The sequence below is a fragment of the Pseudophryne corroboree genome, chromosome 1 (genome assembly GCF_028390025.1).
Source record: "Pseudophryne corroboree isolate aPseCor3 chromosome 1, aPseCor3.hap2, whole genome shotgun sequence".
Classification (NCBI taxonomy): Eukaryota; Metazoa; Chordata; class Amphibia; order Anura; family Myobatrachidae; genus Pseudophryne; species Pseudophryne corroboree.
In genome coordinates this window covers 755,851,138-755,873,603 of record NC_086444.1, presented here as the reverse complement: position 1 = coordinate 755,873,603, position 22,466 = coordinate 755,851,138, and the positions used below count along the sequence as shown (strand labels likewise).

General features: G+C 47.0%; 1 protein-coding gene across 2 annotated transcripts in view; it reads right to left on the bottom strand.

Annotated features, from left to right (window-relative positions):
• The window catches only part of LOC134909808 (probable E3 ubiquitin-protein ligase HERC6), a 244,695-nt gene that overhangs the window by 18,989 nt on the left and 203,240 nt on the right, over positions 1-22,466 (bottom strand). For both annotated transcript variants that reach the window (XM_063917080.1, XM_063917088.1), the window contains exons 19-20: positions 17,156-17,216; positions 779-849 (exon numbers count right to left, since the gene is read on the bottom strand). In XM_063917080.1, coding sequence (XP_063773150.1) covers positions 779-849; positions 17,156-17,216 — 132 coding nt within the window. The remainder of the gene's footprint in view (positions 1-778; positions 850-17,155; positions 17,217-22,466) is intronic.

Sequence of the window (22,466 nt, the reverse complement as noted above, 5' to 3'; positions counted from 1 at the left end):
CCGATCTTCATGCTCATTTAGAAGAAGAAGCAGACAGTGTGGGATTTATGCAATATATAGATTAGATTTATGATATGTCTTTGTGGCTTTTCCATGTGAGTACAAACTCCACTGTAATCACTCATACCACGCTCTAATGCGCGGGAGTGACCATACGCAATTTGCGAATATGTGCACGCACAGCTGAATACGTACGCACACGGAGGCCATCTATGAGGTGTTTGTACGTAATGTGTGTGTTGTAATATTTTCTGACTTCGACACAACTATATGACAGTGAATGCAGACGTTCACAGACATATCGCAACGGTCCTGCAGCATAGCCGATTGCCAGTATACCTAAAGATATATCAGTGCATCGTGCTGTGTGTACGGGTGGCTAGCCGACCTCCCGTACACTCGCTGTACAAGCTGCTGATTGACAGCGCAAGTAGGCGGGCGCATAAAAAAGCCCGCCCAGTTTATGACGTCAGTTTCGATGGATCAGGCAGTGTGTATGCACAACACACTGCATGATCTGTCTGTAGATATAAATGCAGATCAAGTGATATGCAGATATATCTATAAATGTGTACCCAGCATTACCATTAATTAGCAATTTATTTGCAATACTTCTTTGATTTATTGAATAGACCAAAAATGTGGCTTTTCTCCAGCATGTTAGTCAATAACGGACATTAAGTAATAATGGATTCCTTTCTAAGGTGAGGACTTATTCTGGCAATGTCACTCACAAAAAAAAAATGTAAAGAATTGAATAAGAACTCTGTATACATACTTGTTTAAATTGGTCACACGCTCAGATGCTCCATTTGGGATCAGCTCTATAGTTTTGTTTTCCCAGCACAGCTGCAATGTTTAGTAAAATATTGCAAGTTAAAAAAAATCTATAAGGAATTCAGTGAAAATAAGAATAATGTAACAGGTTGTGCATGTTTATGTTTGTCCAGTTTATTGTAAGCAGATGCATATTACACAGAAACCCTCATACCATTTTATTTCCCTCATTTTAATATGTTATTGTGATGCATGAGTTGCATTAAAATCTAAAATCTAAATTAGATTATACTGTAGTTATATCAGTGATGTAATAAAGGATTAAGGTGGCTGAATTGACGGGTTGGGATCCCGGCGGTCTGCATACCAATGCCGGGATCACGGCCGCTAGAATGCCGGCAGAGGTGCAACAAAGCCCTCGCAGGCAATTCTCACTCTATGGGTGTCATGGATACCCACGAGTGGGAATAGCCTTTGTTAGCCAGGATTACGTCTGGCGGCATGGTCCGTGGTTGGGACTCTGGCGTCACTATCGTGACCACCGAGATCCCGACTGCCGGCAACATAACTACATCCCGGATTGACCACAAAGTCATAAGTATACAGTAGGTCATGATTTTTTTGGGGAGGGTGGGGGGCATTATGGGTAGGATTTAATGAAGAGGTCATAATTTTTTTTTTTTTTTTGGGGGGGGGGGGTGTGGCATTATGGGTGGGATGTAATGAAGTCCGAATTCAGAAGCTGCGTGGGATGCCGGCCGGACTAGGACATTATTTTTTAAGAGGGCAATCATTTACAAGGCTAAACCATGACTTGTAAATGTTTGCCCCTTAAAAAAATTGTCCGAGTTCTGTCGGCATCCTGCTTGGCCACTGAACTCGGACTTCATTACATCCCGCCCTATATTTGTTTTGTGCAGTTATACTAATTTTCCCCTATAATTGTATCAAGAGTTGACTTTGGGAAAATTGCAGACAAACTTATCATATGTATCTGTATTAACATTAAATAGTTATTGCTTTAATCCATTTGTTTGTTCATTTTTTTTAGTTTTTAAAGATTAATGTTTTGCTTCACTGAAATTCAACACACACACACACACACACACACACACACACACACATATATATATATATATATATATATATATATATATACATACATACATACACACACACACACACACACACACACACATACATACATACATACATACATATATATATATATATTTATTTTCACTCACTCATATTTCTGAGATAAATAAAAAAAATATTGGGTAGCTATAAACGATCATTGATAATAGACTAATGTTGGCCATACATCTAAAGATTTATTGACCAATCTTTCTGGTTGGAACGAAATTCTGGTAATGTATGGGAGTAAATGACACTGAAAAGTAGAGATGAGCGGGTTCGGTTTCTCTGAATCCAAACCCGCCCGAACTTCATGTTTTTTAACACGGGTCCGAGCGACTCGGATCTTCCCGCCTTGCTCGGTTAACCCGAGCGCGCCCGAACGTCATCATCACGCTGTCGGATTCTCGCGAGGCTCGGATTCTATCGCGAGACTCGGATTCTATATAAGGAGCCGCGCGTCGCGGCCATTTTCACACGTGCATTGAGATTGATAGGGAGAGGACGTGGCTGGCGTCCTCTCCGTTTAGAAATTAAAATAGATAGGAGAGTGAGAGTGAGACACTTCATTTACTTACTGGAGCTTAGGAGGAGTTATACTAGTGACTGATGACCAGTGACCTGACCACTAGAGATGAGCGGGTTCGGTTTCTCTGAATCCGAACCCGCCAGAACTTCATGGTTTTTTTCACGGGTCCGAGCAGACTCGGATCTTCCCGCCTTGCTCGGTTAACCCGAGCGCGCCCGAACGTCATCATGACGCTGTCGGATTCTCGCGAGGCTCGGATTCTATCGCGAGACTCGGATTCTATATAAGGAGCCGCGCGTCGCCGCCATTTTCACACGTGCATTGAGATTGATAGGGAGAGGACGTGGCTGGCGTCCTCTCCATTTAGATTATAAGAGACTGAGAGAGATTTACTGGAGCTGACTAGGAGGAGTACTGTTACTGTAGAAGTGTAGAGACTGAGTGGAGAGAGTTTACTAGTGAGGACAGTGCAGTTTACTTTATAATCCGTTCTCTGCCTGAAAAAAGCGATACACAGCACACAGTGACTCAGTCACATACCATATCTGTGTGCACTGCTCAGGCTCAGGCCAGTGTGCTGCATCATCTATTATCTATATATAATATTATATATATCTGTCTGACTGCTCAGCTCACACAGCTTATAATTGTGGGGGAGACTGGGGAGCACTACTGCAGTGCCAGTTATAGGTTATAGCAGGAGCCAGGAGTACATAATATATTATATAGTGAGTGACCACCAGACACAGTGCAGTTTATTTAATATATCCGTTCTCTGCCTGAAAAAAGCGATACACACAGTGACTCAGTCAGTCACATACCATATCTGTGTGCACTGCTCAGGCTCAGGCCAGTGTGCTGCATCATCTATTATCTATATATAATATTATATATATCTGTCTGACTGCTCAGCTCACACAGCTTATAATTGTGGGGGAAACTGGGGAGCACTACTGCAGTGCCAGTTATAGGTTATAGCAGGAGCCAGGAGTACATAATATATTATATAGTGAGTGACCACCAGACACACAGTGCAGTTTATTTAATATATCCGTTCTCTGCCTGAAAAAAGCGATACACACAGTGACTCAGTCAGTCACATACCATATCTGTGTGCACTGCTCAGGCTCAGGCCAGTGTGCTGCATCATCTATTATCTATATATAATATTATATATATCTGTCTGACTGCTCAGCTCACACAGCTTATAATTGTGGGGGAGACTGGGGAGCACTACTGCAGTGCCAGTTATAGGTTATAGCAGGAGCCAGGAGTACATAATATATTATAGAGTGAGTGACCACCAGACACACAGTGCAGTTTATTTAATATATCCGTTCTCTGCCTGAAAAAAGCGATACACACAGTGACTCAGTCAGTCACATACCATATCTGTGTGCACTGCTCAGGCTCAGGCCAGTGTGCTGCATCATCTATATATATTATATATCTGTCTGACTGCTCAGCTCACACAGCTTATAATTGTGGGGGAGACTGGGGAGCACTACTGCAGTGCCAGTTATAGGTTATAGCAGGAGCCAGGAGTACATATTATATTAAAATTAAACAGTGCACACTTTTGCTGCAGGAGTGCCACTGCCAGTGTGACTGACCAGTGACCTGACCACACTGACCACCAGTATAGTTAGTAGTATACTTATATTGTGATTGCCTGAAAAAGTTAAACACTCGTCGTGTGACTTCACTTGTGTGTTTTTTTTTTTTTTATTCTATAAAAATAAAACTCATTCTGCTGACAGACCGTGTCCAGCAGGTCCGTCATTATATAATATATAATATATACCTGTCCGGCTGCAGTAGTGATATATATATATTTTTTATATCATTTATCATCCAGTCGCAGCAGACACAGTACGGTAGTTCACGGCTGTGGCTACCTGTGTGTCTCTGCACTCGGCAGGCAGTCCGTCCATAATTGTAATACCACCTAACCGTGGATTTTTTTCATTCTTCTTTATACATACATAGTTACATAGACATCTTCTCTTTATCAACCAGTCTATATTAGCTGCAGACACAGTACAGTACGGTAGTTCACGGCTGTGGCTACCTCTGTGTCTGCACTCGGCAGGCAGTCCGTCCATAATTGTATACCACCTAACCGTGGATTTTTTTCATTCTTCTTTATACATACATAGTTACATAGACATCTTCTCTTTATCAACCAGTCTATATTAGCTGCAGACACAGTACAGTACGGTAGTTCACGGCTGTGGCTACCTCTGTGTCTGCACTCGGCAGGCAGTCCGTCCATAATTGTATACCACCTAACCGTGGATTTTTTTCAGTCTTCTTTATACATACATAGTTACATAGACATCTTCTCTTTATCAACCAGTCTATATTAGCTGCAGACACAGTACAGTACGGTAGTTCACGGCTGTGGCTACCTCTGTGTCTGCAGTCGGCAGGCAGTCCATAATTGTATACTAGTATCCATCTCCATTGTTTACCTGAGGTGCCTTTTAGTTGTGCCTATTAAAATATGGAGAACAAAAATGTTGAGGTTCCAAAATTAGGGAAAGATCAAGATCCACTTCCACCTCGTGCTGAAGCTGCTGCCACTAGTCATGGCCGAGACGATGAAATGCCAGCAACGTCGTCTGCCAAGGCCGATGCCCAATGTCATAGTACAGAGCATGTCAAATCCAAAACACCAAATATCAGAAAAAAAAGGACTCCAAAACCTAAAATAAAATTGTCGGAGGAGAAGCGTAAACTTGCCAATATGCCATTTACCACACGGAGTGGCAAGGAACGGCTGAGGCCCTGGCCTATGTTCATGGCTAGTGGTTCAGCTTCACATGAGGATGGAAGCACTCAGCCTCTCGCTAGAAAAATGAAAAGACTCAAGCTGGCAAAAGCAGCACAGCAAAGAACTGTGCATTCTTCGAAATCCCAAATCCACAAGGAGAGTCCAATTGTGTCGGTTGCGATGCCTGACCTTCCCAACACTGGACGTGAAGAGCATGCGCCTTCCACCATTTGCACGCCCCCTGCAAGTGCTGGAAGGAGCACCCGCAGTCCAGTTCCTGATAGTCAGATTGAAGATGTCAGTGTTGAAGTACACCAGGATGAGGAGGATATGGGTGTTGCTGGCGCTGGGGAGGAAATTGACCAGGAGGATTCTGATGGTGAGGTGGTTTGTTTAAGTCAGGCACCCGGGGAGACACCTGTTGTCCGTGGGAGGAATATGGCCGTTGACATGCCAGGTGAAAATACCAAAAAAATCAGCTCTTCGGTGTGGAGGTATTTCACCAGAAATGCGGACAACAGGTGTCAAGCCGTGTGTTCCCTTTGTCAAGCTGTAATAAGTAGGGGTAAGGACGTTAACCACCTCGGAACATCCTCCCTTATACGTCACCTGCAGCGCATTCATAATAAGTCAGTGACAAGTTCAAAAACTTTGGGCGACAGCGGAAGCAGTCCACTGACCAGTAAATCCCTTCCTCTTGTAACCAAGCTCACGCAAACCACCCCACCAACTCCCTCAGTGTCAATTTCCTCCTTCCCCAGGAATGCCAATAGTCCTGCAGGCCATGTCACTGGCAATTCTGACGAGTCCTCTCCTGCCTGGGATTCCTCCGATGCATCCTTGCGTGTAACGCCTACTGCTGCTGGCGCTGCTGTTGTTGCCGCTGGGAGTCGATGGTCATCCCAGAGGGGAAGTCGTAAGCCCACTTGTACTACTTCCAGTAAGCAATTGACTGTTCAACAGTCCTTTGCGAGGAAGATGAAATATCACAGCAGTCATCCTACTGCAAAGCGGATAACTGAGGCCTTGACAACTATGTTGGTGTTAGACGTGCGTCCGGTATCCGCCGTTAGTTCACAGGGAACTAGACAATTTATTGAGGCAGTGTGCCCCCGTTACCAAATACCATCTAGGTTCCACTTCTCTAGGCAGGCGATACCGAGAATGTACACGGACGTCAGAAAAAGACTCACCAGTGTCCTAAAAAATGCAGTTGTACCCAATGTCCACTTAACCACGGACATGTGGACAAGTGGAGCAGGGCAGGGTCAGGACTATATGGCTGTGACAGCCCACTGGGTAGATGTATGGACTCCCGCCGCAAGAACAGCAGCGGCGGCACCAGTAGCAGCATCTCGCAAACGCCAACTCTTTCCTAGGCAGGCTACGCTTTGTATCACCGCTTTCCAGAATACGCACACAGCTGAAAACCTCTTACGGCAACTGAGGAAGATCATCGCGGAATGGCTTACCCCAATTGGACTCTCCTGTGGATTTGTGGCATCGGACAACGCCAGCAATATTGTGTGTGCATTAAATATGGGCAAATTCCAGCACGTCCCATGTTTTGCACATACCTTGAATTTGGTGGTGCAGAATTTTTTAAAAAACGACAGGGGCGTGCAAGAGATGCTGTCGGTGGCCAGAAGAATTGCGGGACACTTTCGGCGTACAGGCACCACGTACAGAAGACTGGAGCACCACCAAAAACTACTGAACCTGCCCTGCCATCATCTGAAGCAAGAAGTGGTAACGAGGTGGAATTCAACCCTCTATATGCTTCAGAGGTTGGAGGAGCAGCAAAAGGCCATTCAAGCCTATACAATTGAGCACGATATAGGAGGTGGAATGCACCTGTCTCAAGTGCAGTGGAGAATGATTTCAACGTTGTGCAAGGTTCTGATGCCCTTTGAACTTGCCACACGTGAAGTCAGTTCAGACACTGCCAGCCTGAGTCAGGTCATTCCCCTCATCAGGCTTTTGCAGAAGAAGCTGGAGGCATTGAAGAAGGAGCTAAAAGGGAGCGATTCCGCTAGGCATGTGGGACTTGTGGATGCAGCCCTTAATTCGCTTAACAAGGATTCACGGGTGGTCAATCTGTTGAAATCAGAGCACTACATTTTGGCCACCGTGCTCGATCCTAGATTTAAAACCTACCTTGGATCTCTCTTTCCGGCAGACACAAGTCTGCTGGGGTTGAAAGACCTGCTGGTGACAAAATTGTCAAGTCAAGCGGAACGCGACCTGTCAACATCTCCTCCTTCACATTCTCCCGCAACTGGGGGTGCGAGGAAAAGGCTCAGAATTCCGAGCCCACCCGCTGGCGGTGATGCAGGGCAGTCTGGAGCGACTGCTGATGCTGACATCTGGTCCGGACTGAAGGACCTGACAACGATTACGGACATGTCGTCTACTGTCACTGCATATGATTCTCTCAACATTGATAGAATGGTGGAGGATTATATGAGTGACCGCATCCAAGTAGGCACGTCACACAGTCCGTACTTATACTGGCAGGAAAAAGAGGCAATTTGGAGGCCCTTGCACAAACTGGCTTTATTCTACCTAAGTTGCCCTCCCACAAGTGTGTACTCCGAAAGAGTGTTTAGTGCCGCCGCTCACCTTGTCAGCAATCGGCGTACGAGGTTACATCCAGAAAATGTGGAGAAGATGATGTTCATTAAAATGAATTATAATCAATTCCTCCGCGGAGACATTGACCAGCAGCAATTGCCTCCACAAAGTACACAGGGAGCTGAGATGGTGGATTCCAGTTGGGACGAATTGATAATCTGTGAGGAGGGGGATGTACACGGTGATATATCGGAGGGTGAAGATGAGGTGGACATCTTGCCTCTGTAGAGCCAGTTTGTGCAAGGAGAGATTAATTGCTTCTTTTTTGGGGGGGGTCCAAACCAACCCGTCATATCAGTCACAGTCGTGTGGCAGACCCTGTCACTGAAATGATGGGTTGGTTAAAGTGTGCATGTCCTGTTTTGTTTATACAACATAAGGGTGGGTGGGAGGGCCCAAGGACAATTCCATCTTGCACCTCTTTTTTCTTTTCTTTTTCTTTGCATCATGTGCTGATTGGGGAGGGTTTTTTGGAAGGGACATCCTGCGTGACACTGCAGTGCCACTCCTAGATGGGCCCGGTGTTTGTGTCGGCCACTAGGGTCGCTAATCTTACTCACACAGTCAGCTACCTCATTGCGCCTCTTTTTTTCTTTGCGTCATGTGCTGTTTGGGGAGGGTTTTTTGGAAGGGACATCCTGCGTGACACTGCAGTGCCACTCCTAGATGGGCCCGGTGTTTGTGTCGGCCACTAGGGTCGCTAATCTTACTCACACAGCTACCTCATTGCGCCTCTTTTTTTCTTTGCGTCATGTGCTGTTTGGGGAGGGTTTTTTGGAAGGGACATCCTGCGTGACACTGCAGTGCCACTCCTAGATGGGCCCGGTGTTTGTGTCGGCCACTAGGGTCGCTAATCTTACTCACACAGCTACCTCATTGCGCCTCTTTTTTTCTTTGCGTCATGTGCTGTTTGGGGAGGGTTTTTTGGAAGGGCCATCCTGCGTGACACTGCAGTGCCACTCCTAGATGGGCCCGGTGTTTGTGTCGGCCACTAGGGTCGCTAATCTTACTCACACAGCTACCTCATTGCGCCTCTTTTTTTCTTTGCGTCATGTGCTGTTTGGGGAGTGTTTTTTGGAAGGGACATCCTGCGTGACACTGCAGTGCCACTCCTAGATGGGCCCGGTGTTTGTGTCGGCCACTAGTGTCGCTTATCTTACTCACACAGCGACCTCGGTGCAAATTTTAGGACTAAAAATAATATTGTGAGGTGTGAGGTATTCAGAATAGACTGAAAATGAGTGTAAATTATGGTTTTTGAGGTTAATAATACTTTGGGATCAAAATGACCCCCAAATTCTATGATTTAAGCTGTTTTTTAGTGTTTTTTGAAAAAAACACCCGAATCCAAAACACACCCGAATCCGACAAAAAAAATTCGGTGAGGTTTTGCCAAAACGCGTTCGAACCCAAAACACGGCCGCGGAACCGAACCCAAAACCAAAACACAAAACCCGAAAAATTTCAGGCGCTCATCTCTACTGACCACCAGTGCAGTTTTATAATTTATTATTATTTAATAATCCGTTCTGTTCTTGTTCTCTGCCTGAAAAAAACGATACACAGTGACTCAGTCACACTCACATACCATATCTGTGCTCAGCCCAGTGTGCTGCATCATCTATGTATAATATCTGACTGTGCTCACACAGCTTAATTGTGGGGGAGACTGGGGAGCAGTTATAGGTTATAGCAGGAGCCAGGAGTACATATTAAACAGTGCACACTTTTGCTGCCAGAGTGCCACTGCCAGTGTGACTGACCACTGACCACTGTGACCAGTGACCTGACCACACTGACCACCAGTATAGTATATTGTGATTGTCTGCCTGAAAAAGTACACTCGTCGTGTGACTTGTGTGGTGTTTTTTTATTCTATAAAAATTAAAAAAAACTCATTCTGCTGACAGACAGTGTCCAGCAGGTCCGTCATTATATAATATATACCTGTCCGGCTGCAGTAGTGATATATATATATTTTTTATATCATTATTTATCATCCAGTCTATACTAGCAGCAGACACAGTACGGTAGTTCACGGCTGTAGCTACCTCTGTGTCGGCACTCGGCAGTCCATCCATAATTGTATACCACCTACCCGTGGTTTTTTTTTTCTTTCTTCTTTATACATTACATACTACATCTCATTATCATCCAGTCTATATTAGCAGCAGACACAGTACGGTAGTCCACGGCTGTAGCTACCTCTGTGTCGGCACTCGGCAGTCCATCCATAATTGTATACCACCTACCTGTGGTTTTTTTTTTCTTTCTTCTTTATACATACTACATCTCATTATCATCCAGTCTATATTAGCAGCAGACACAGTACAGTACGGTAGTCCACGGCTGTAGCTACCTCTGTGTCGGCACTCGGCAGTCCATCCATAATTGTATACCACCTACCCGTGGTTTTTTTTTTCTTTCTTCTTTATACATTACATACTACATCTCATTATCATCCAGTCTATATTAGCAGCAGACACAGTATGGTAGTCCACGGCTGTAGCTACCTCTGTGTCGGCACTCGGCAGTCCATCCATAATTGTATACCACCTACCCGTGGTTTTTTTTTTCTTTCTTCTTTATACATACTACATCTCATTATCAACCAGTCTATATTAGCAGCAGACACAGTACAGTACGGTAGTCCACGGCTGTAGCTACCTCTGTGTCGGCACTCGGCAGTCCATCCATAAGTATACTAGTATCCATCCATCTCCATTGTTTACCTGAGGTGCCTTTTAGTTGTGCCTATTAAAATATGGAGAACAAAAATGTTGAGGTTCCAAAATTAGGGAAAGATCAAGATCCACTTCCACCTCGTGCTGAAGCTGCTGCCACTAGTCATGGCCGAGACGATGAAATGCCAGCAACGTCGTCTGCCAAGGCCGATGCCCAATGTCATAGTACAGAGCATGTCAAATCCAAAACACCAAATATCAGTAAAAAAAAGGACTCCAAAACCTAAAATAAAATTGTCGGAGGAGAAGCGTAAACTTGCCAATATGCCATTTACCACACGGAGTGGCAAGGAACGGCTGAGGCCCTGGCCTATGTTCATGGCTAGTGGTTCAGCTTCACATGAGGATGGAAGCACTCAGCCTCTCGCTAGAAAACTGAAAAGACTCAAGCTGGCAAAAGCACCGCAAAGAACTGTGCGTTCTTCGAAATCCCAAATCCACAAGGAGAGTCCAATTGTGTCGGTTGCGATGCCTGACCTTCCCAACACTGGACGTGAAGAGCATGCGCCTTCCACCATTTGCACGCCCCCTGCAAGTGCTGGAAGGAGCACCCGCAGTCCAGTTCCTGATAGTCAGATTGAAGATGTCAGTGTTGAAGTACACCAGGATGAGGAGGATATGGGTGTTGCTGGCGCTGGGGAGGAAATTGACCAGGAGGATTCTGATGGTGAGGTGGTTTGTTTAAGTCAGGCACCCGGGGAGACACCTGTTGTCCGTGGGAGGAATATGGCCGTTGACATGCCAGGTGAAAATACCAAAAAAATCAGCTCTTCGGTGTGGAGGTATTTCACCAGAAATGCGGACAACAGGTGTCAAGCCGTGTGTTCCCTTTGTCAAGCTGTAATAAGTAGGGGTAAGGACGTTAACCACCTCGGAACATCCTCCCTTATACGTCACCTGCAGCGCATTCATAATAAGTCAGACAAGTTCAAAAACTTTGGGTGACAGCGGAAGCAGTCCACTGACCAGTAAATCCCTTCCTCTTGTAACCAAGCTCACGCAAACCACCCCACCAACTCCCTCAGTGTCAATTTCCTCCTTCCCCAGGAATGCCAATAGTCCTGCAGGCCATGTCACTGGCAATTCTGACGAGTCCTCTCCTGCCTGGGATTCCTCCGATGCATCCTTGAGTGTAATGCCTACTGCTGCTGGCGCTGCTGTTGTTGCTGCTGGGAGTCGATCGTCATCCCAGAGGGGAAGTCGTAAGCCCACTTGTACTACTTCCAGTAAGCAATTGACTGTCCAACAGTCCTTTGCGAGGAAGATGAAATATCACAGCAGTCATCCTGCTGCAAAGCGGATAACTGAGGCCTTGACAACTATGTTGGTGTTAGACGTGCGTCCGGTATCCGCCGTTAGTTCACAGGGAACTAGACAATTTATTGAGGCAGTGTGCCCCCGTTACCAAATACCATCTAGGTTCCACTTCTCTAGGCAGGCGATACCGAGAATGTACACGGACGTCAGAAAAAGACTCACCAGTGTCCTAAAAAATGCAGTTGTACCCAATGTCCACTTAACCACGGACATGTGGACAAGTGGAGCAGGGCAGGGTCAGGACTATATGACTGTGACAGCCCACTGGGTAGATGTATGGACTCCCGCCGCAAGAACAGCAGCGGCGGCACCAGTAGCAGCATCTCGCAAACGCCAACTCTTTCCTAGGCAGGCTACGCTTTGTATCACCGGTTTCCAGAATACGCACACAGCTGAAAACCTCTTACGGCAACTGAGGAAGATCATCGCGGAATGGCTTACCCCAATTGGACTCTCCTGTGGATTTGTGGCATCGGACAACGCCAGCAATATTGTGTGTGCATTAAATATGGGCAAATTCCAGCACGTCCCATGTTTTGCACATACCTTGAATTTGGTGGTGCAGAATTTTTAAAAAAACGACAGGGGCGTGCAAGAGATGCTGTCGGTGGCCAGAAGAATTGCGGGACACTTTCGGCGTACAGGCACCACGTACAGAAGACTGGAGCACCACCAAAAACTACTGAACCTGCCCTGCCATCATCTGAAGCACGAAGTGGTAACGAGGTGGAATTCAACCCTCTATATGCTTCAGAGGTTGGATGAGCAGCAAAAGGCCATTCAAGCCTATACAATTGAGCACGATATAGGAGGTGGAATGCACCTGTCTCAAGCGCAGTGGAGAATGATTTCAACGTTGTGCAAGGTTCTGATGCCCTTTGAACTTACCACACGTGAAGTCAGTTCAGACACTGCCAGCCTGAGTCAGGTCATTCCCCTCATCAGGCTTTTGCAGAAGAAGCTGGAGACATTGAAGGAGGAGCTAACACGGAGCGATTCCGCTAGGCATGTGGGACTTGTGGATGGAGCCCTTAATTCGCTTAACAAGGATTCACGGGTGGTCAATCTGTTGAAATCAGAGCACTACATTTTGGCCACCGTGCTCGATCCTAGATTTAAAGCCTACCTTGGATCTCTCTTTCCGGCAGACACAAGTCTGCTGGGGTTGAAAGACCTGCTGGTGAGAAAATTGTCAAGTCAAGCGGAACGCGACCTGTCAACATCTCCTCCTTCACATTCTCCCGCAACTGGGGGTGCGAGGAAAAGGCTCAGAATTCCGAGCCCACCCGCTGGCGGTGATGCAGGGCAGTCTGGAGCGACTGCTGATGCTGACATCTGGTCCGGACTGAAGGACCTGACAACGATTACGGACATGTCGTCTACTGTCACTGCATATGATTCTCTCAACATTGAAAGAATGGTGGAGGATTATATGAGTGACCGCATCCAAGTAGGCACGTCACACAGTCCGTACTTATACTGGCAGGAAAAAGAGGCAATTTGGAGGCCCTTGCACAAACTGGCTTTATTCTACCTAAGTTGCCCTCCCACAAGTGTGTACTCCGAAAGAGTGTTTAGTGCTGCCGCTCACCTTGTCAGCAATCGGCGTACGAGGTTACATCCAGAAAATGTGGAGAAGATGATGTTCATTAAAATGAATTATAATCAATTCCTCCGCGGAGACATTGACCAGCAGCAATTGCCTCCACAAAGTACACAGGGAGCTGAGATGGTGGATTCCAGTGGGGACGAATTGATAATCTGTGAGGAGGGGGATGTACACGGTGATATATCGGAGGATGATGATGAGGTGGACATCTTGCCTCTGTAGAGCCAGTTTGTGCAAGGAGAGATTAATTGCTTCTTTTTTGGTGGGGGTCCAAACCAACCCGTCATATCAGTCACAGTCGTGTGGCAGACCCTGTCACTGAAATGATGGGTTGGTTAAAGTGTGCATGTCCTGTTTATACAACATAAGGGTGGGTGGGAGGGCCCAAGGACAATTCCATCTTGCACCTCTTTTTTCTTTAATTTTTCTTTGCGTCATGTGCTGTTTGGGGAGGGTTTTTTGGAAGGGCCATCCTGCGTGACACTGCAGTGCCACTCCTAGATGGGCCCGGTGTTTGTGTCGGCCACTAGGGTCGCTTATCTTACTCACACAGCTACCTCATTGCGCCTCTTTTTTCTTTGCGTCATGTGCTGTTTGGGGAGGGTTTTTTGGAAGGGACATCCTGCGTGACACTGCAGTGCCACTCCTAGATGGGCCCGGTGTTTGTGTCGGCCACTAGGGTCGCTTATCTTACTCACACAGCTACCTCATTGCGCCTCTTTTTTTCTTTGCGTCATGTGCTGTTTGGGGAGGGTTTTTTGGAAGGGCCATCCTGCGTGACACTGCAGTGCCACTCCTAGATGGGCCCGGTGTTTGTGTCGGCCACTAGGGTCGCTTATCTTACTCACACAGCTACCTCATTGCGCCTCTTTTTTTCTTTGCGTCATGTGCTGTTTGGGGAGGGTTTTTTGGAAGGGCCATCCTGCGTGACACTGCAGTGCCACTCCTAGATGGGCCCGGTGTTTGTGTCGGCCACTAGGGTCGCTTATCTTACTCACACAGCTACCTCATTGCGCCTCTTTTTTCTTTGCGTCATGTGCTGTTTGGGGAGGGTTTTTTGGAAGGGACATCCTGCGTGACACTGCAGTGCCACTCCTAGATGGGCCCGGTGTTTGTGTCGGCCACTAGGGTCGCTTATCTTACTCACACAGCTACCTCATTGCGCCTCTTTTTTTCTTTGCGTCATGTGCTGTTTGGGGAGGGTTTTTTGGAAGGGACATCCTGCGTGACACTGCAGTGCCACTCCTAGATGGGCCCGGTGTTTGTGTCGGCCACTAGGGTCGCTTATCTTACTCACACAGCTACCTCATTGCGCCTCTTTTTTTCTTTGCGTCATGTGCTGTTTGGGGAGGGTTTTTTGGAAGGGACATCCTGCGTGACACTGCAGTGCCACTCCTAGATGGGCCCGGTGTTTGTGTCGGCCACTAGGGTCGCTTATCTTACTCACACAGCTACCTCATTGCGCCTCTTTTTTTCTTTGCGTCATGTGCTGTTTGGGGAGGGTTTTTTGGAAGGGACATCCTGCGTGACACTGCAGTGCCACTCCTAGATGGGCCAGGTGTTTGTGTCGGCCACTAGGGTCGCTTAGCTTAGTCATCCAGCGACCTCGGTGCAAATTTTAGGACTAAAAATAATAGTGAGGTGTGAGGTATTCAGAATAGTCTGAAAATGAGTGGAAATGATGGTTTTTGAGGTTAATAATACTTTGGGATCAAAATGACCCCCAAATTCTATGATTTAAGCTGTTTTTTAGGTTTTTTGGAAAAAAACACCCGAATCCAAAACACACCCGAATCCGACAAAAAAAATTCGGTTAGGTTTTGCCAAAACGCGGTCGAACCCAAAACACGGCCGCGGAACCGAACCCAAAACCAAAACACAAAACCCGAAAAATTTCCGGCGCTCATCTCTACTGAAAAGCAGACACAAATGGTCAATCAGGAAAATTGGTTAAATCCATTTGATTTAACCAATTTGTCTGAACGTTTTTGACAGTTTTCTGGCATTTCTGAGCAAATGGTTAATTGTCGTTTGCTCCCATACATCACCAGGTTTTCATTCCAACCAGCCACATTGGACAATCAATCTTTATGTGTATTGCCAGCTTAAAACTCCCTAAGTTGACAAAACTCAAGACTAAATTGGCAAGTTGGCTGTATGAACTCCTACAAGCCAGAGAAGTGGAGTCCAGAACTTTCAGATTCTATTGCTCGGCTCAGACACCTAGTAAAAAGGTATTAACTGCAGCGATACAGAGCGATATGAGTCCTTTCCAAACTCATTAGCAAACAATGTAAACTAAAAGCGGCTTAGTAAAATATTGTCAGGAGGAACCATAATAAAATGCCCACTAGCCTAGTTCAGTGAGCCTTACCCAACCCCACCTTGTGTGTTATAGGGCTGGGTAATAATACAAAGACCAATATAGAGTGGATCTAAATCTAGTGCCGGTGGCTTTATCTACAAACCCCTTCCCGTTCATGTTGCCAGAGGAGGTGGAATTAAATGTCACCTTAGGAGTTATTTGTTTACGATCTAGGTGGAGAGGTACAGTATCTTAGTAACTGACATTGACATATAGGAGGGCTAAAGGGGGAAGCTTTGGGCTTTAACACCGACACTATTCAATTCCAGACCGTTTTCACCTGTTAAAATTTCACGGATTTGTGTTTTAACAGGGTCGTGGCACCCTTTAAAACATTCGTCATATGGGAGTTTTTTTTGAGCCTGCTGAGGCAGTAAAATAACCCTGTTAACTCCTGCCTTCGGGGATAATAGGGGAAAAATCTGTCTATATTAAATACAAGTGTATTGAATTGTTTTTTTTCATTTGCCTTTTCCCCTTAACTTCTAGCTTCATTAAAGCAATAACAGGGTTTTAAGATACACTTTCTCCTGTAATGGCATTTTCCCTTAACTACTAAGGAGTTTTCAGACTTACGACCCAGGAAATTGGCGGGTCTATTAGCCATCAAATTTCCGGGTCTTAGCCTGATCCTGGAAAAGAGGAGGGTCGGGGACCGGGACTTGGTCCCGAGTCACTTCGTTCCACTTTTACCAAAATTTCGGGTTGATGTGGGTTTACATGCAAAAATCTGGGATTTTGAAGTAAGTGTGAATGGGCTATATCACCCCTTTCATTCTCCTTTCAGACCTAGTTCAAAATCCTGGGTTTTTGCTTATGAACGTGAATCAACCCAGGATTTAGGTAGGTCTGAACGCAAATGACCAAGGACTAAGTCCCGGGTCCACAACCCTGCTTCCAACCAGGGTCATGGAACTGAGACACAGGAATTTGCCAGCGTGCTAGACCTGACAATTTCCCGGGTCTGATGTCTGAAAGAGGTAACACACTTACACTTATATCAAAATCCTGCATTTTTGCAAGTGAATCAACACGGGATTTTGGTATGTGTGAAAGGAAACTACCTGGGTCAGGCTGAGACCTGGGAATTTGCCATCTTGCAGGACGTGGGAAATTCCCAGGTTGCATGTGTAAAACAGGTATTGATAGAGGAACATGTTAGCCATAGAGTTAGAATGTATTATGGTATACCAATGTATAAAGAATGTAATGCAGTGTTATGCCTAGCACTAATGGAATCATATGCGTAAATATATTTTATACTTACTGTAAAATATAGTTCAAGGCTTTCCACATCTTTCTCAGTAGCCAGAAGGATCTGCATACTTCTATAAAATTAACACAGTTTCTGGATATTGTTTACAGAAAAATGCCTATACTGTAGATTACAGCTTTTGGAAATATTGATTAAGGAGGCTATTGTGTCCTATAATCAAACTGCTCTACATTAGAGCCACATGCAAAGTTAATGGCAATGTTATTGAGTTTAATGCTGGTCCCTTGAAATTACATGCAATTGTATTTACAATCAGGGGTGTTGAGACATTCACGGGGCCCAGGTACTGAGGGAGGAGTGGCCACATCCTCTTAAAAAAACAACAATGTAAATACTATGCAAAGTTTCTCTTACGTCCTAGAGGATGCTGGGGACTCCGTAAGGACCATGGGGTATAGATTGGCTCCGCAGGAGACATGGGCACTCTAAAGACTTCAGAATGGGTGTGCACTGGCTCCTAACTCTATGCCCCTCCTCCAGACCTCAGTTAGATCCTGTGCCCAGAGGAGACTGGGTGCACTGCAGGGGAGCTCTCCTGAGTTTCTCTGAAAAATACTTTTTGTTAGGTTTTTTATTTTCAGGAAGCACTGCTGGCAACAGGCTCCCTGCATCGTGGGACTGAGGGGAGAGAAGCAGACCTACTTAAGTGATAGGCTCTGCTCCTTAGGCTACTGGACACCATTAGCTCCAGAGGGTCGGAACGCAGGTATCACCCTCGCCGTTCGTCCCAGAGCCGTGCCGCCGTCCTCACAGAGCCGGAAGATAGAAGCCGGGTGAGTATTAAGAAGAAAAGAAGACTTCACAGGTGGCAGAAGACTTCAGATCTTCACTGAGGTAACGCACAGCGGTAACTCTGCCCGCCATTGCTCCCACACAAACACACACAGCGGGCACTGTAAGAGTGCAGGGCGCAGGGGGGGCGCCCTGGGCAGCAACAAAAACCTCTAGGGACACTGGCATATAAAGTAGATACTGCGGAGGCAGTATATTAATAAACGCCCGCCAGTATAAATAATTTGAGCGGGACCGAAGCCCGCCGGTGAGGGGGCGGGGCTTGGTCCTCCAGCACTAACCAGCGCCATTTCCTCCACAGAACACTGCAGAGAAGCTGGCTCCCCGGACTCTCCCCTGCTGAACAAGGTTACAGAGAGGAAAAAAGAGGGGGGGGGGGGGGCACATTTCATTGAGATTTTATTCCAGTGTCCGGTGGCACTGGGTGTGTGCTGGCATACTCTCTCTCTGTCTCTCCAAAGGGTATTATTGGGGGACTGTCTCCATGTAGATATATCCAGTGGTGGGATTCAGCCGGTTCGCACCGGTTCTTCAGAACAGATACCTAATGTTAGGTATGGTTCTGAGAACCGTTTGCTAATGAGCGCCGCCAGCATAGGCGCGGATTCCGTTACCCCAGTAGAGCTTGCCGCCGCTGCCCCCGCAGTAGATTGAGACGCACTGGGGGCTGCAGAAGTGCTTCTGTACCATAGCAATGAAAAAAAAACAACCAAAAATGGCCGCCGCCAAGGAGGAGACAGACGCTAGAGGTCACATTTGACCTCTAGCGCCTGTCTCCTCGGCGGCGGACATTTTAAGAGGGTGGTTTTTTTACACTACTATGGTACAGAAGCGCTTCCACAGCCCCCAGCGTGTCTCAATCTACTGCGGGGGCTAGCAGTAACCACTGATGCCCGCACCCACCCTCCCTACTTTACTGATGCAGCGGCCAGGAGATACCTGGCAATACACAGGAAAGCCCTGGCAACGCACAGGAGACCCCCTAGCAACACGTATGAAACCCCTGGCAACGCACAGGAGACCCCCTAGCAACACGTATGAAACCCCAAGCAACGCGCATGAAACCCCTGGCAACGCACAGGAGACCCCCTAGCAAAACGTATGAAACCCCTGGCAATGCACAGGAGACCCCCTAGCAACACGTATGAAACCCCTGGCAACACGCATGAAACCCCTGGCAACGCACAGGAGACCCCCTAGCAACACGTATGAAACCCCTGGCAATGCACAGGAGACCCCTAGCAACGTGCATGAAACCCCTGGCAATGCACAGGAGACCTCTAGCAACGCGCATGAAACCCCTAGCAATGCACAGGAGACCCCCTAGCAATGTAAGTGGCATTATTGTGTGTGGGCATAAAATGGTGTCAGGGCCATAACTGTGTGTATCATAATATGTAATTGGCGTTACAGTGTGTGGCATAACGCATAATGGGTGTTATTTGAGTATTAAATGCATGAATTATTAAACTACCTTTCGGTATACTTAAAATGTTCATTAGGACATAGAACCTGTTAATTTATTTGAATCCCACCACTGGATATATCCCTGCGTGTGTGGGAGTGTCGGTACGTGTGTGTCGGCATGTCTGAAGCGGAAGGCTCATCTAAGGAGGAGGTGGAGCAGATGATTGTGGTGTCATTGCAATAAAAGATGTTTTGCATATCACAGATGACCCCTCTGTCCCTGACACGAGGGTATGCATGTTTAAGGAAAAGAAACCTGAGGTAACCTTTCCCGCATCTCATGAGCTGAACGCGTTATTTGAAAAAGCTTGGGAAACTCCAGACAAAACACTGCAGATGTTATGGCGTATCCTTTCCCTGCACAGGACAGGGTACGGTGGGGATTCTCGCCCAGGGTGGACAAGGCTTTAACGCGCTTGTCCAAGAAGGTGGCGCTACTGTCTCCACACACGGCGGCCCTCAAGGATCCTGCTGATCGCAGACAGGAAACTACCTTAAAATCAATTTATTCACATACGGGTGCTTTGATCAGACCGGCAATAGCTTCGGCTTGGATTTGTAGTGCGGTAGCAGCTTGGACAGATACCTTGCAGGCTGACATTGATACCCTAGATAGGGATACCATTTTATTGACCTTAGGTCACATTAAATACGCAGTCTTATATAGGAGAGATGCTCAGAGAGACGTTGGGCTACTAGGTTCAAGAGCCAAAGCCATGGCGATTTCTGCTAGGCGAGCCCTGTGGACCCGCCAATGGACGGGTGATGCCGACTCAAAGAGAGCATATGGAAGTTTTGCCTTACAAGGGTGAGGTGTTATTTGGGGAAGGTCTCACGGACCTGGTTTCCACAGCTACCGCGGGTAAATCTACTTTTTTGCCTTATGTTCCCCCACAGCAAAAGAAAACACCTCAATATCAGATGCAGTCCTTTCGGTCGCATAAATCCAGAAGAGGTCGGGGCTCTTCCTTCCTCGCCAGAGGTAAGGGTAAAGGGAAAAGACTACCTGCCACGGCTAGTTCCCAGGAGCAGAAGTCCTCCCCGGCTTCTACTTAATCCACTGCATGACGCTGGGGCTCCACTGAGGGAGTCCGCGTCGGTGGGGGCACGTCTTCGACTCTTCAGCCACGTCTGGGTTCAGTCAGACGTGGATTCTTGGGCGATGGAAATTGTATCCCAGGGCTACAAGCTGGAATTCGAAGAGGTGCCTCCGCGCCGATTTTTCAAATCGGCTTTACCAGCTTCTCCCCCAGAAAGGGAGATCGTTTTAGCTGCAATTCAAAAGCTGTGTCAACAGCAAGTGATTGTCAAGGTTCCCCTAGTTCAACAGGGGAAGGGGTACTATTCAACCCTGTTTGTGGTTCCGAAACCAGATGGCTCGGTCAGATGCATTCTAAATCTAAAATCCCTAAACCTGTACTTGCAAAAGTTCAAATTCAAGATGGAATCGCTCTGGGCAGTTATCTCCAGCCTGGAAGGGGGGGATTTTATGATGTCACTGGACATAAAGGATGCATACCTTCATGTCCCCATATATCCCCCTCATCAGGCGTACCTGAGATTCGCTGTACAGGGCTGTCATTACCAGTTTCAGACGTTGCCGTTTGGGCTTTCCACGGCCCCAAGGATTTTCACCAAGGTAATGGCGGAAATGATGGTGCTCCTGCGCAGGCAGGGAGTCACAATTATCCCATACTTGGACGATCTCCTGATAAAAGCGAGATCGAGAGATCAGTTGCTGAAAAGCGTGTCGCTCTCCCTGAGAGTGCTCCAGCAGCATGGCTGGATTCTAAATCTACCAAAGTCACAGTTGGTTCCAACGACTCGGCTATCCTTCTTAGGCATGATTCTGGACACAGAACAAAAGAGGGTTTTTCTCCCGATGGAAAAAGCCCAGGAACTCCAGAACATGGTCAGAGACCTTTTAAACCGAACAGAGTGTCAGTTCATCAATGCACTCGAGTAATGGGAAAAATGGTGGTGACCTACGAGGCGATACCCTTTGGCAGGTTTTATGCGAGGACGTTTCAGTGGGACCTTCTGGACAAGTGGTCCGGGTCCCATCTTCAAATTCATCAGAAAATAAGCCTGTCCCCCAGGGCCAGGGTGTCTCTCCTGTGGTGGCTGCAGAGTGCTCACCTTCTAGAGGGTCGCAGGGTCGGCATTCAGGACTGGGTTCTGGTGGCCACGGACGCGAGCCTCCGAGGATGGGGAGCAGTCACACAAGGAAGAAATTTTCAGGGACTATGGTCGAGCCAGGAGGCTTGTCTACACATCAACATTCTAGAATTAAGGGCCATATACAATGGCCTACGACAAGCGGAGAATCTTCTTCGAGACCTACCGGTTCTGATTCAATCAGACAACATCACAGCCGTGGCTCATGTAAACTGCCAAGGCGGGACAAGGAGCAGAGTGGCAATGGCGGGAGCCACCAGTATTCTTCACTGGGCGGAAAATCACGTAAGCGCTCTGTCAGCAGTCTTCATTCCGGGAGTGGACAACTGGGAAGCAGACTTCCTCAGCAGACACGATCTCCATCCAGGAGAGTGGGGACTTCATCAAGAAGTTTTTGCAGAGATAACAAGTCTTTGGGGACTTCCTCAAATAGACATGATGGCGTCACGCCTCAACTAGTGATGAGCGGGTTCGGTTTCTCGGAATCCGAACCCGCCGAACTTCAGCTTTTTTTTTTACACGGGGCCGAGCAGGCTCGGATCCTCCCGCCTTGCTCGGTTAACCCGAGCGCGCCCGAACGTCATCATCCCGCTGTCGGATTCTCGCGAGGCTCGGATTCTATCGCGAGACTCGGATTCTATATAAGGAGCCGCGCGTCGCCGCCATTTTCACACGTGCATTGAGATTGATAGGGAGAGGACGTGGCTGGCGTCCTCTCCGTTTATAGAGAAGAGAGTAGAGAGTTAGAGACACTATTTACTAATTTTGGGGAGCATATTAGGACTGGAGTACTACTACTTGCTGATAGTGTGACCAGTGACCATTGACCACCAGTTTAATTAATCCGTTCTCTGCCTGAAAAAAA